Source organism: Nicotiana sylvestris, chromosome 9 (genome assembly GCF_000393655.2).
Source record: "Nicotiana sylvestris chromosome 9, ASM39365v2, whole genome shotgun sequence".
In the NCBI taxonomy this organism is placed as follows: Eukaryota; Viridiplantae; Streptophyta; class Magnoliopsida; order Solanales; family Solanaceae; genus Nicotiana; species Nicotiana sylvestris.
Window position 1 is genome coordinate 965,294 of NC_091065.1, and position 14,249 is coordinate 979,542.

Below are 14,249 nucleotides of genomic sequence, written 5' to 3' on the forward strand. Positions count from 1 at the left end.
CCTTAAGCTTTTGAGGGAGCTTATTTTGGACCTTGAAGTGCACTCCTCAGTAAGTGCCACTGTCTCAAATTCAGTTAATCTTCTCTTGTGAGCCACTCTATCTTTTATGTACTTAGTATACTATGGAATTTCACGAAGCACATCAACAAGTGGGATATTCAATTGAACCTGGCTCAACATAGAGAGAAATTTTCTGAACATGCGATCATCATTCTTTTTCTGCAATCTCTGGGGGAAAGGTGGTGGTGGCCTTGGGGCCTCCACTGGCTCTGGGATTTCAGCAACATTCTTTGTCTCGTGAATCACTTTAGGGATCAACTCTCCCTCAGGTATGGGCTTGTCTTTCTTTTTCTTTGGCACTTACTCTAGCTCCCTCCCGTTCTAAGTGTAACTGCATTCACTTGAGGGTTCTTTTCTGTATCACTGGAGAGAGCGCCTGCGGGTCTAGTGTTTTGATTTGTTGCTAACTGCCCCATTTGCCTTTCAAGATTTCTGAAGTCGATCCTGAGTTGTTGATTGTCAATCAACAACTTCTTTAGCAAATCATTGGTACTTTCTTCCATTTATTTGGGCGGTCTCTGAGGTTGATTGAAACCCCCTTGGGGTCTATGCTGATTCTGATTCTGCTGATTTCCACCCATGAGAAGTTGGAAAGATTCCTCCAATTTGGATTGTAAGAATTCCCGTATTGTGCATGCTGATTCGGTGGACCTCTGTTCTGTTGCCCACATAATAGATGGATTCTGGATTCGTTGGGCACATATCACTCATATGACTGTCGCCACAGAGTTCGCAGCAAATAGTCATTTGTTGTACATGTTGCATTGTATGTGGCTGCTGCATTGTCATCCTAGTCATCTGATTGGCCAGCTTTGCAATATCGGCTCTCATGGATGACACTTCATCGAGCTCAAGTAACCCAGCTAATTTTTGCTTAACTGCCTTTCGTGAATCATCCTCACCTTGCCAGTTATTATCATTAGCACTGAAGTTATTCAGCAAGATTTGGATTTCATTGTGCGGTCTGGCCATGTAACTACCCCCACAAGCTGAATCAAGATTCATCTTTGAAGCATCATCTAACCATCTACAAAAGTGTGACCCAATACCTCGTCCATCTGGCAATGATGAGGACAGTCTCTGAGCATCTTCTTGTACCTATCCCATGCTTGACGAAGTGTCTCGCCAGCTCGTTGTTCGAACCCAAGAATTTGACTCCTCAATATCTTTGTTTTCTTAGTGGTGAAAAACTTGATTAAGAATTTCCTTGCCAGATCATCCCAAGTGCGGACTGAATTCGCTGGCTCCTTATTCAACCACTCCTTAGCTTCCCCGATCAGTGAAAAAGGAAAAAGTGTCAGCCTGACATTGTCCTTGGAAATGTTCGGATAATTGTAAGTGTCCGTAATTTCCAAGAAATTCTGAATGTGCCTCTGCGGGTCTTCATGAGGTAAGCCCACAAATAGCCATGTGGATTGGATCAGCTGCACCATGTATTGTTTTAGATCAAAGTGCCTAGTGATATCAGGCTTCACAATAGCCTGAGTCATATTAGCCAGACTGGGCATTGCGATTTCGATCACCGCGCATTCCTCATTACCTGCCATCTCAATTGGGTGTGATTGAACTACGATGTCCAACTCTCTTTCAATTCTAGTTCTAGCGTCTACCTCCCTCCTCAATCTGTGAAGTGTTCGTTTAATTTCGGGATCAAGAGGAAGGAGATTGTTTGTGCTTCTACTTCTTCGCATTCAAGAAAAAAAAACCTGTATTAGCACAAACAAAGTGAACTGAAAATTAAAACTTGAATAAATAAATAATAAAAGCTCAACTCAGTCAAGTAGCTAATTTTTAAGTCCCCGGTAACGGCGCCAAAAACTTGTTGCGACCAAAAATACTCACGCAAGTGCACGTGATCGTCAAGTAGTAGAGTAGTGAGTAGAGTATCGTTCCCATGAAGACTTATGATTAACTGTTGACTAATTCAAACTCAATTAATTTGTCTATCCAAGAGGTTTTTTACAAAATAGAGATGTAATTGTTTCATTACCTAAACTACCAAGCAATAATCTAGCTAGAGCAATTAACCAAACAAATAACAATTTCGAGTAACAAACAGTAGGAGAGGATATCCCATGGTCACAGGCTAATTAACAATCGTGTTATGTTCTTGGCTTAAAATGACTAATCGATTTATCTAGATTGTTGATTGACAGGGTTAATGTTACTCATAAGAATCTGTCGAGTTCTTACTCGCCTATTCAAGTTAACTCAATGCCTATCTGTCTATGGAATTAAGATTAACAAGAATGCATTTATAATTCCTGTATTTCCACCAAGCAAGGCAATTGGGTATATGTCTATCCCAATTGCTAATCCGTTCCCCGAGGCCCGGGTTCAAGAACTTGCTCTATTTAATTCTATATGCAATCTAAGGTTCCCACTTTCGAGTTCAACTAAAGATTCGTAGATAGTATTTCACTGTTAGCTACTCAGCAAAATAATTAAAAGCAGAATTAAATAAACAACCCAATATGATAAACCAACTTTGTCAAATTAAACTTCAAACAACAACATTCATGTTTCACCCATGACCCTAGAACAATGGGTTTTAGCCACTCATACTAGTGTTCATCACAAATAGGTTCAATTTCATCACAAATAGGAAAAATCAAGAGAAGAAAAGAAGAACTTGATGGTCAAATCTCCTCCTTGCCTCTTCCCTATCTCTTTCTTGCACTCGACTATGAAAACCTTCCTCTTTTCTTCCTTGGGAGAGCTTGACTTTATATAGATTAAGTGAGTTTTCCTCCAGATTTTTAATTCTGCCCCTAAATAACTCTTCCCAGATTTTGGACTAGCGCGACCGCGCACCTGGACGCGCATCTGGCCGCGTTAGTTGGCTAAGATTCTGTCATGGATGCGCTAAAAGGAGCGCGGTCGCGCACCTAGGCGCGCATGTCCAGTTCTGTGTTTCATCACTTCTTTTCCTCGTCCTCAAGTGTACTCAGCTCTGAGGGGTCTCCATTGTGAAATTGCCAACTCCAATTACTTACCCATCCCAAGGTAAATATTTTGTAGTTTGATTTAGTCCACTGAGTATATTTGGGGACGATAATCATGAGTTTTATGAATAACTTAAGAACTCTAAGTGTTAGGTATTACTGGGGTTATTGGGTGTTAATAGTGAATTTGGCAGTGCAGGTGAATTTGCTCTGAATGGCTTAATTGAAGGTATTGGTTAGTCATAAATATTTTTATTTGATCATGGCATGAAAAGTAAAAGAACTTGTGAATGAATTATGGAGAAAAAAAATTGACGAATCAGAATCCGACCTCAAAGTAGATAGAAGAATTCTTTGTCATATGGTTTTGCTGCATATGCCAGACATTAGGTCCCGCTCCAGAGTGCTGATTCTTCCAGTCCAGACGGTGTTTCGGAGACTACGAGGTAGTTGTTGGCGTCCGCAACCTCCGTGTCTCCCTTATCTTATTATTTTTATGTTCTTCAAACAGTTGTGCTAGATATTGTATTTAGTAGACTTGTGTTAGGATCCTTGGTTGCTCATGACTTGTGACACCCTGGTCAGGGCGGTGTCGGGTTGGATTTTGCTTTTGTTATCTATATTTCCGCTACTTATTATCATTAAATCATGTTTTAGACTGCTTTTATATTGTTTGACTGCTTTAACAAGTGAGTTGAGTTTAATTGGTTGTCCTTGTCTTCACGAGAGGTGTCATCACGACTTGGTTCGGGGTTAGGGTAAAAAGGCCAATGAGGCAATATCCATGTCAAAGAGAAATTGACTGGAACCATTGCAAATTTGAAATAAGAAACTCTTCCCTATATTTTCAAGGTTACATATTTAAATTTGTTCAAGATTTGCAGGCAGATGTATAATTTTCTCATAACATATTCATGTTAATAAAGATTTAAACTTGATATTATGGGATTGTCCAAGAAAGATGTTGTGATGGGTGAGGAAAAACCAAAATAAAATTTTGGACAGAATCCCATAATATACCGTATTGAATTAGCTGAAAAATATATCTCTTCACGCGGATAATCAAATAATATATCTGGCTAAGTTATGAACTTACAAGATAGTCTATCACATTTAAAAAAATAATGAAACTAAAACAAAAAAAAACCAGAACACCTTGGTTCATACTACGTTCTCTGCTTTGGACCTCTGTTTTACACATAACTTTGTACCTTTTTTTTTATTTAATTTGGTAATGTGTTTTACGATAAATTTTCACTCTTTAGTGATGATCATTATCTGCTGAATCTTACTCAGTTTCTTATTAATGTATTATTGTGTGTATAACTTTGATAGCGACTGATTCTTCTGAGTACTGAGGTTATTTTAATTTGGAAGGATCTATGTTACGAGACCATGGTTATCTACTGAGAATATATTGCATCTTTGACTTTATTTTATATTGTTGCTGATAAATAAAAAATAAACCCAAGTAATGTAGAATTAACAATCAAGTTTGTCTCACTTGAACTTTCAAAAATATTGTAACTGCAATTTACAATTCAATCTGGAAAAGAAAAAAACAGAACGTTAAAGTGAAAAATTATGAGTAAGATAATTCAATATTGTTTTCTCCTTCCACTCCAAAAGAGAAGACGAGGCTATTGTTAGAACATATAATACATTTGACTAAAAAATATAATTTGTCGTTTTCGTGGTAGTAAAATGAGCAAAAGTGTACATAAGCAGTAAGTTAACGAGAATATGAGATGATCAGAATAATAGTTTAGTTTATTCGTTATCTACCTGTTGTATACTCTTTTTGTGGTATCATATTGAGCTGTGAGAAAAAAAAATTCAATAATTCTCAGTACTGTACTGAGAATTATTGGAATTTTTTTCTCTATTGTACAAAGGTCGCCCCCAATATTATTGTTCAGCCATAGGAATATCTATATCCATCGTGGTATTAGCACAATGCAACAGATATGTATATTTATAATAGGTCGACGCCGCTCGAGAATAATACAAACTATAAAATACATATCACTACACTGTATAAAAAACTGAGCCTAGGCAGAAAATACTGCTAATATGATGTGACATTAATTTTCTTTTACAAATATAGTATACTACATAGTTCAAATAAAAAAAAACTTTTATATAAATATTTTATTGGTTTAAAAGTCCTAAAAATTATAAAATAATTAGAATCCTAAATATTAAAGAAATAATTAAATAATTATTGTCCTAAATATTCGAGAAATAATTAAATAATTATTTTGTCCAATATGAAATCTATTTTTAAAGGGTAGGTCATCACTTGTTTTTAACAAGAATTCTGCATTTCGAGGCTTTAAAAACCTCTTTTAGCATCATCTCGATTTGTGTGCACAGTCTGGGCGCTTAGCCGGAAAGTCTAAATGTGAAAATCTGTGAAAAATGATAAATTTTGACTATAAAATGAATTAATTTGACCTCGGTCAATATTTTGGGTAAACGGGCCCGGACCCGTAATTTAACGGTCTCGGAGGGTCCATGAAAAATATGGGACTTGGGGGTATGCCCGGAATCGAATTCCGAGGTCCCAAGCCCGAGAAATGAATTTTTAAAGAAAATTATTTTCTGAAATTGTTTAAAGGATTTGGAAATGAATCTTGATTAGAACATGTTGGTATCAGGCCCGTATTTTGGTTCCGGCGCCCGGTACAGGTCTTATATGTGATTTAAGATAATTCTATGAAGTTTGGTGAGAAACGAAATCCGTTTGACGTGATTCGGACCTTAAATGCAAATTTGATGTTTAAAGAAGTTTTGACAAAATTTCATTGATCTTGAGGTTTAATTCGATGTTCATGATGTTATTTTGGTGATTTGAGTATACGAATAAGTCCGTAGGATGTTTTTGAGGTTGTGTGTATATTGTTTGGAGCCCCGAGGGCTCGGGTGAGTTTTGGATAGGCCACGGGGTGCATTTTGAACTTAGAAAAATTGCAGGATTTTTGGTGGTGTGATCAGGCCTGCTGGCTCGCAAATACAATATCGCAAATGCGAGGGCTTGGTCTCAAATGTGAGCCAGCCCAGGACTTCCTTATCTCGCAAATGCGAGGGTCCCTTTCGCAAATGCGAAAAATCCAGATTTCCTAAGGGTACGCAAATGCGAGCTTCCCTTTGCAATTTCCAAGCCAGCAGAGGTCGGGGTTCGCAATTGCAAACCCCTGTTCGCAATTCCTACATCTGAGACCTGCAACTTTTATACTAGACGATTTTAAACTCATTTTTTATATCCTCTCAAAACATAAACACACTAGAGCGATTTTTTAAAGGCTTCTTCTTCTCCAAGTCAATTGTAAGTCGTTTTTAACTCATTTTCTTCAATCGTTAACATCTTTTAACATGATTTCAACTTAAAATCAATGATTTTTATGCGAAAAATTGGGTGTTTTGGGTAGAACCTAGGTTTTCAAAAATTGGGAATTTGAGGTCCGATTTTCAAAACAAATCATATATTTGGGTTCGTGGGGGAATGGGTAATCGGGTTTTGGTTTGAACCTCGGGTTTTGACCATGTGGGCCCGGGGCCGATTTTTGACTTTTCGGGCAAAACTTTTGAAAACATTTTCATGCATTCAAATTGATTCATTTAGCATTTATTGATGCAATTAAGTAACTTGTGACTAGATACGAGCGAATTGGTGGTGAAATCACGAGGTAAAGCTATAGTTGGGGCTTGAATTGTGTTTGTGGCATCGAGGTAAGTGTTTGGTCTAACCTTCGCTTGAGGGATTAGGAGTTGTGTCTTATTTGCTACATGTTAACTGTGGAGTACGATGTATAGACATGGTGACGAGTATCTATACGTTGGTGTCAAGCTTGCACGTGCGTCTTGTATTGTAATTGTTATGACTCCGTTGTGGGTTATTGTGCCTCACATGTTATTATCATCATTGTTCCCTTGCTGGGATGTTTGTCTTGATATTATTGTTCCCTTGCCAGGATATTGTTGAAATATCATTGTTCCCTTACCGGGATGTTGTTGAAATATTAATGTTCCCTTTCCGAGAAGTTGTTATATTGCTCTTGTTTCCTTGCCGGGATTCTTTGTGATTATTGTTGGATTGTAATTGAGATCGGGTGGCACGCCGCCGCAGTAATATATGAAATGGAAGCGGGTGGCACGCCTGCCACGAGATATTTGAAATGGGAGCAGGTGGCACGCCTGCCACGAGATATTTGAAATAGGAGTGGGTGGCACGCCTGCCACGAGATATTTGAAATGGGAGCGGGTGGCACACATGCCACGAGATAAATGAAATAGGAGCGGGTGGCACACCTACCATGATATATTTGAAATGGGAGCGGGTGACACGCCTGCCACGAGATATGTGAAATGGGATCGGGTTGCACGCCTGCAACGAGATAAATGAAATGGGAGGGGGTGGCACGCCTGCCACAAAATATGTGAAATGGGATCGGGTTGCACACCTGCAACGAGATAAATGAAATGGGATCGGGTTGCACGCCTGCAACAAGATGTGAAATGAAAGTGAAATCTGCCTTTGTTTTCCTTATCCTTGTTAGTAGTTGGATTTTGGTTCCTTTATAATTCTCTTGATATTCTGTTTTTTACCTGTTATTCCCCGAAGTATGTTTTTCCCCTCCCATCTTTACTTGTTTATTTCTGCTTCACTTTCCGTTGTATATTATATAACTGCACAGGTTTATTTGGTAGTATGGTCTTAGCCTCGTCACTACTTCGCCGAGGTTAGGCTAGGCACTTGCCAACACATAGGGTCGGTTGTGCTGATACTACACTCTGCATTATGTGCAGATCCCGGAGCAGCTCTTGGACCGTAGTTGGAGGCTACCCTCAGTCCACGCGGAGATCCAAGGTAGACCTGTAGGCGTCCGCATGCCCTGACGTCTCCGCTATCATTTATTTCCTATTTCATCTTTTGATTCAGAAACAATGTGTCTTTTACTTTCAGACCTTGTATTTAGCAGTCTTAGACCGTCTGTGGTACTGTGACACCAGGTTTTGGGTGATTAAGGCTTCAGCAGTTGTAATAGATACAGATTTCAGATGTAACTTTTATTCTCTACATGATTTTCTCTACTAACAAATGACAATCCAGCTTGTTCCACGTTTTTGGAGAAAGAGGACGGCCCAAGTACTTGATAGGAAGGGTTAAATGAGTGAAACTTGTTCTGGCCAGCAATGTTTCCTTTGTGCTATCATCAATCCCTGCCATAAAAATACTAGACTTTTTCATATTTGCAACCAGTCTAGTGACATTAATAAAGTGATTAAGTGCCTCCATTACTCTATTTACTGAACTTTCATTCCCTTTGCAAAAAATCATCAAGTCATGGGCAAAGATGAGGTGAGTAAGTTTCACAGACTTACACATAGGATGATACTTAAAATCTGGTAATATACTAACAGTTTTCAGCATTCTTAATAGAGGCTCCATTACAATGACAAAATAGTAGAGGAGAGATAGGATCCCCTTGCCTAAGGCCCCTCTTTCCTGCGAAGAAACCATGGTTTTCTCCATTAATCTTGACAGAGAACTTGGTAGTTGATACACATATCATAATCCATTTGATGAATTTATCAAGAAACCCAAAGTCACTTAGTGATTCTTCAAGAAATTCTCAGCTAACCATATCATATGCTTTCCTTAGATCTATTTTCATAATGCATCTAGGAGATGCCTTTTTATTGTAGTGCCTCAAGAATGTCATGACATATTAGGACATTGTGTAACATGGATCTCCCCTGGACCAAGGCTGATTGATTATTTGCTGCTACCAGTTGATTTACAGCCACCTTCAGTCTATTGAAGTTTAGATATGCACTTATATGGAATAAGTGTTATAACAATTAAGTTGAGTTGTTTAAGCAGTTGTCTATTCTGAAAAAATTCCATCGCAACTTCTGTAATATCTTGTCCCATAATCTTCCAAGCTGCCTTGTAAAAGCCACTACCATACCCATCTGAACCGAGGCTTTTATTACTATCTATTTGAAACATTGTCTCTTTCACTTCATTTTCTGCAAAGGGCCTTACTAATGTAATTTGTTGCTCAGTTGTGAGAACATGGCCATTTCTTAGAATGCTTTTGAATGATGGCTCTTAGTATGTGATCTCCTTCCCAACAACTCTTCATAGTAATTGAGAAATAGACCTGCAAGAACTTCAGGATCTGTATGCCAACTTCCTGTTGAGTCCTTTAATTTGTGTAGCCGTCTGCTTCAATTTTCTATTTCTTATTACTGAATAAAAATATTTAGTGTTATCATCCCCCAACTTTATTCAGGTAGCTTTACTTCTTTGTTGTAAGTAAATTTCAGCAAAGTAGGATGTTTGTCTGAATTTTGCATATGCCTGAGCCTCAGTTTCTTGATGAGATGCACTCTTTGGATTGCTCTGCAACTGTATCTGAGCATATTTTAGTGCTTTCCTATCCTCCTCAGCTTCAGCTACAATTGTTCATTTTCTAATGATACATGTAATATATTTTTTATAGAAAAATACTTTACTTTTCTATTTTAAAATACTTAATATTTAAAAAAAATTGTGGCCTTTCCAGAAGAGGTGTAGTGGGATAAAGCAGTTGTAATAGATACAGATTTCAGATGTAACTTTTATTCTCTACGTGATTTTCTCCACTAACAAATGACACTCCAGCTTGTTTCACTTTTTTGGAGAAAGAGGACAACCCAAGTACTTGATAGGAAGGGTTCCAAGAGTGAAACTTGTTCTGGCCAGCAATGTTTCCTTTGTGCTATCATCAATCCCTCCATAATAATACCAGACTTTTCATATTTGCAACCAGTCTAGTGACATTAATAAAGTGATTAGGTGCATCCATTACTCTATTTACTGAATTTTCATTCCCTTTGCAAAAAATCATCAAGTCATGGGCAAAGATGAGGTGAGTAAGTTTCGCAGACTTACACATAGGATGATACTTAAAATCTGGTAACATACTAACAGTTTTCAGCATTCTTGATAGAGGCTCCATTACAATGACAAAACAGAAGGGGAGAGATAGGATCCTCTTGCCTAAGGCCCCTCTTTCCTGTGAAGAAATCATGGTTTTCTCCATTAATCTTGACCGAGAACTTGGTAGTTGATACACATATCATAATCCATTTGATGAATTTATCAGGAAACCCAAAGTCACTTAGTGCTTCTTCAAGAAATTCTCAGCTAACCATATCATATGCTTTCCTTAGATCTATTTTCATAAGGCATCTAGGAGATGCCTTTCTATTGTAGTGCCTCAAGAATGTCATGACATATTAGGACATTGTGTAACATGGATCTCCCCTGGACCAAGGCATATTGATTATCTGCTGCTACCAGTTGATTCACAGCCACCTTCAGTCTATTGCAAATCAATTTAGATATGCACTTATATGGAATAAGTGTTATAACAATTATGTTGAGCTGTTTAAGCAGTTGTCTATTCTGAAAAAATTCCATCGCAGCTTCTGTAACATCTTGTCCCATAATCTTCCAAGCTGCCTTGTAAAAGCCATTACAATACCCATCTGGACCGGGGCTTTTATTACTATCTATTTGAAACATTGCCTCTTTCACTTCTTTTTCTGCAAAGGGCCTTACTAATGTAATTTGTTGCTCAGTTGTGAGAACATGGCCATTTCTCAGAATGCTTTTGAAGGCTGGCTCTTAGTATGTGATCTCCTTCCCAACAACTCTTCATAGTAATTGACAAATAGACCTGCAAGAACTTCAGGATCTGTCTGCCAACTTCCTGTTGAGTCCTTTAATTTGTGTAGCCGTCTGCTTCAATTTTCTATGTCTTATTACTGAATAAAAATATTTAGTGTTATTATCCCCCAACTTTATTCAGGTAGCTTTACTTCTTTGTTGTAAGTAAATTTCAGCAAAGTAGGATGTTTGTCTGAACTTTGCATATGCCTGTGCCTCAGTTTCTTGATGAGCTGCACTCTTTGGATTGCTCTGCAACTGTATCTGAGTATATTTTAGTGCTTTCCTATCCTCCTCAGCTTCAGCTACAACTGCTCATTTTCTAATGATACATGTAATATATTTTTTATAGAAAAATACTTTACTTTTCTACTTTAAAATATTTAATATTTAAAAAAATAAATTGTGGCCTTTCCAGAAGAGGTGTAGTGGGATAAAGCAGTTGTAATAGATACAGATTTCAGCTGTAACTTTTATTCTTTACGTGATTTTCTCCACTAACAAATGACACTCCAGCTTGTTTCACTTTTTTGGAGAAAAAGGACGGCCCAAGTACTTGATAGGAAGGGTTCCAGAAGTGAAACTTATTCTGGCCAGTAATGTTTCCTTTGTGCTATCATCAATCCCTCCATAAAAATACTAGAATTTTTCATATTTGCAACCAGTCTAGTGACATTAATAAAGTGATTAAGTGCCTCCATTACTCTATTTACTGAACTTTCATTCCTTTTGTAAAAAATCATCAAGTCATGGGCAAAGATAAGGTGAGGAAGTTTCACAGACTTACACATAGGATGATACTTAAAATCTGGTAACATACTAACAGTTTTCAGCATTCTTGATAGAGGCTCCATTACAATGACAAAATAGTAGAGGAGAGATAGGATCCCCTTGCCTAAGGCCCCTCTTTCCTGCGAAGAAACCATGGTTTCCTCCATTAATCTTGACCGAGAACTTGGTAGTTGATACACATATCATAATCCATTTGATGAATTTATCAGGAAACCCAAAGTCACTTAGTGCTTCTTCAAGAAATTCTCAGCTAACCATATCATATGCTTTCCTTAGATCTATTTTCATAAGGCATCTAGGAGATGCCTTTCTATTGTAGTGCCTCAAGAATGTCATGACATATTAGGACATTGTGTAACATGGATCTCCCCTGGACCAAGGCTGATTGATTAGCTACCAGTTGATTCACAGCCACCTTCAGTCTATTACAAATCAGTTTAGATATGCACTTATATGGAATAAGTGCTATAACAGTTGAGTTGAACTGTTTAAGCAATTGTCTATTCTGAAAAAATTCTATCACAACTTCTGTAACATCCTGTCCCATAATCTTCCAAGCTGCCTTGTAAAAGCCACTACCATACTCATCTGGACCGGGGCTTTTATTACCATCTATTTGAAACATTGCCTTTTTCACTTCTTTTTCTGCAAAGGGCCTTACTAATGTAATTTGTTGCTCAGTTGTGAAAACATGGCCATTTCTCAGAATGCTTTTGAAGGCTGGCTCTTAGTATGTGATCTCCTTCCCAACAACTCTTCATAGTAATTGAGAAATAGACCTGCAAAAACTGCAGGATCTGTCTGCCAACTTCCTGTTGAGTCCTTTAATTTGTGTAGCCGTCTGCTTCAATTTTCTATGCCTTATTACTGAATAAAAATACTTATTGTTATCATCCCCAACTTTATTCAGGTAACTTTACTTCTTTGTTGTAAGTAAATTTCAGCAAAGTAGGATGTTTGTCTGAACTTTGCATATGCATGAGCCTCAGTTTCTTGATGAGCTGCACTCTTTGGATTGCTCTGCAACTGTATCTGAGCATATTTTAGTGCTTTCCTATCCTCCTCAGCTTCAGCTAAAATTGCTCATTTTCTAATGATACATGTAATATATTTTTTATAGAAAAATACTTTACTTTTCTACTTTAAAATACTTAATAGTTAAAAAAAAATTGTGGTCTTTCCAGAAGAGGTGTAGTGGGATAAAGCAATTGTAATAGATACAGACTTCAGATATAACTTTTATTCTCTACGTGATTTTCTCCACTAACAAATGACACTCCAGCTTGTTTCACTTTTTTGGAGAAAGAGGACGGCCCAAGTACTTGATAGGAAGGGTTCCAGGAGTGAAACTTGTTCTGGCCAGCAATGTTTTCTTTATGCTATCATCAATCCCTCCATAAAAATACTAGACTTTTTCATATTTGCAACCAGTTTAGTGACATTAATAAAGTGATTAAGTGCCTCCAATACTCTATTTACTGAACTTTCATTCCCTTTGCAAAAAATCATCAAGTCATGGGCAAATATGAGGTGAGTAAGTTTCACAGACTTACACATAGGATGATACTTAAAATCTTGTAACATACTAACAGTTTTCAGCATTCTTGAACTGTTTAAGCAATTGTCTATTCTGAAAAAATTTCATCACAGCTTCTGTAACATCCTGTCCCATAATCTTCCAAGCTTCCTTGTAAAAGCCACTACCATACCCATCTGGACCGGGGCTTTTATTACCATCTATTTGAAACATTGTCTTTTTCACTTCTTTTTCTGCAAAGGGACTTACTAATGTAATTTGTTGCTCAGTTGTGAGAACATGGTCATTTCTCAAAATGCTTTTGAAGGCTGGCTCTTAGTATGTGATCTCCTTCCCAACAACTCTTCATAGTAATTGACAAATAGACCTGCAAAAACTTCAGGATCTGTCTGCCAACTTCTTGTTGAGTCCTTTAATTTGTGTAGCCGTCTGCTTCAATTTTCTATGCCTTATTACTGAATAAAAATATTTAGTGTTATCATCCCCAACTTTATTCAGGTAGCTTTACTTCTTTGTTGTAAGTAAATTTCAGCAAAGTAGGATGTTTGTCTGAACTTTGCATATGCCTGAGCCTCAGTTTCTTGGTGAGTTGTACTCTTTGGATTGCTCTGCAACTGTATCTGAGCATATTTTAGTGCTTTCCTATCCTCCTCAGCTTCAGCTACAATTGCTCATTTTCTAATGATACATGTAATATATTTTTTATAGAAAGATACTTTACTTTTCTACTTTAAAATACTTAATATTTTCAACCAAAAAAAAAATTGCGGCCTCACCAGAAGTGGTGTAGTGGGATAAATAAGATTTTTCTTTCCTTAATCAGAGGTATTCGATTCGATTCCTGAAAGTATTTTTTTACAAATTTAAATTAGCCAAGGCCCCAAATCAAATACTGGATATCGAATAGGAATTGAAAATAAAATAAAATTGCGGCCGCTAAAAATTCTGGGGCCTGAAGCTTCCGCTTTAGTGGCTTCACCCTCTGGTTAGCATTGTACACATTTTCTACTTCTCTTAAATACCCCATTCCATAGCAAAATGTTATCGAGTATATTGTATTCTTATAAAAAATTATATATATAAATTAATTGTTTAATAGAATTAAAATTGATTAGCTTTTTATATGTAGAAAATCAGTAATAGTCAATCAATGCACTAGGTACATGTTTTTTCATATTCAAAGTAATAGTCA

The 14,249-nt window shown here is 37.2% G+C and overlaps 2 protein-coding genes across 2 annotated transcripts; both read right to left on the reverse strand.

Moving 5' to 3' along the window:
- Positions 1 to 10,263: 10,263 nt before the first annotated feature.
- LOC138876937 (uncharacterized) lies at positions 10,264 to 10,584 on the reverse strand. The gene has a single exon (XM_070156197.1). It carries the CDS (start codon positions 10,582 to 10,584, stop codon positions 10,264 to 10,266), a length of 321 nt encoding a protein of 106 aa, XP_070012298.1.
- Positions 10,585 to 11,830: 1,246 nt separating this feature from the next.
- LOC138876938 (uncharacterized) lies at positions 11,831 to 12,145 on the reverse strand. The gene has a single exon (XM_070156198.1). It carries the CDS (start codon positions 12,143 to 12,145, stop codon positions 11,831 to 11,833), a length of 315 nt encoding a protein of 104 aa, XP_070012299.1.
- Positions 12,146 to 14,249: the final 2,104 nt, after the last annotated feature.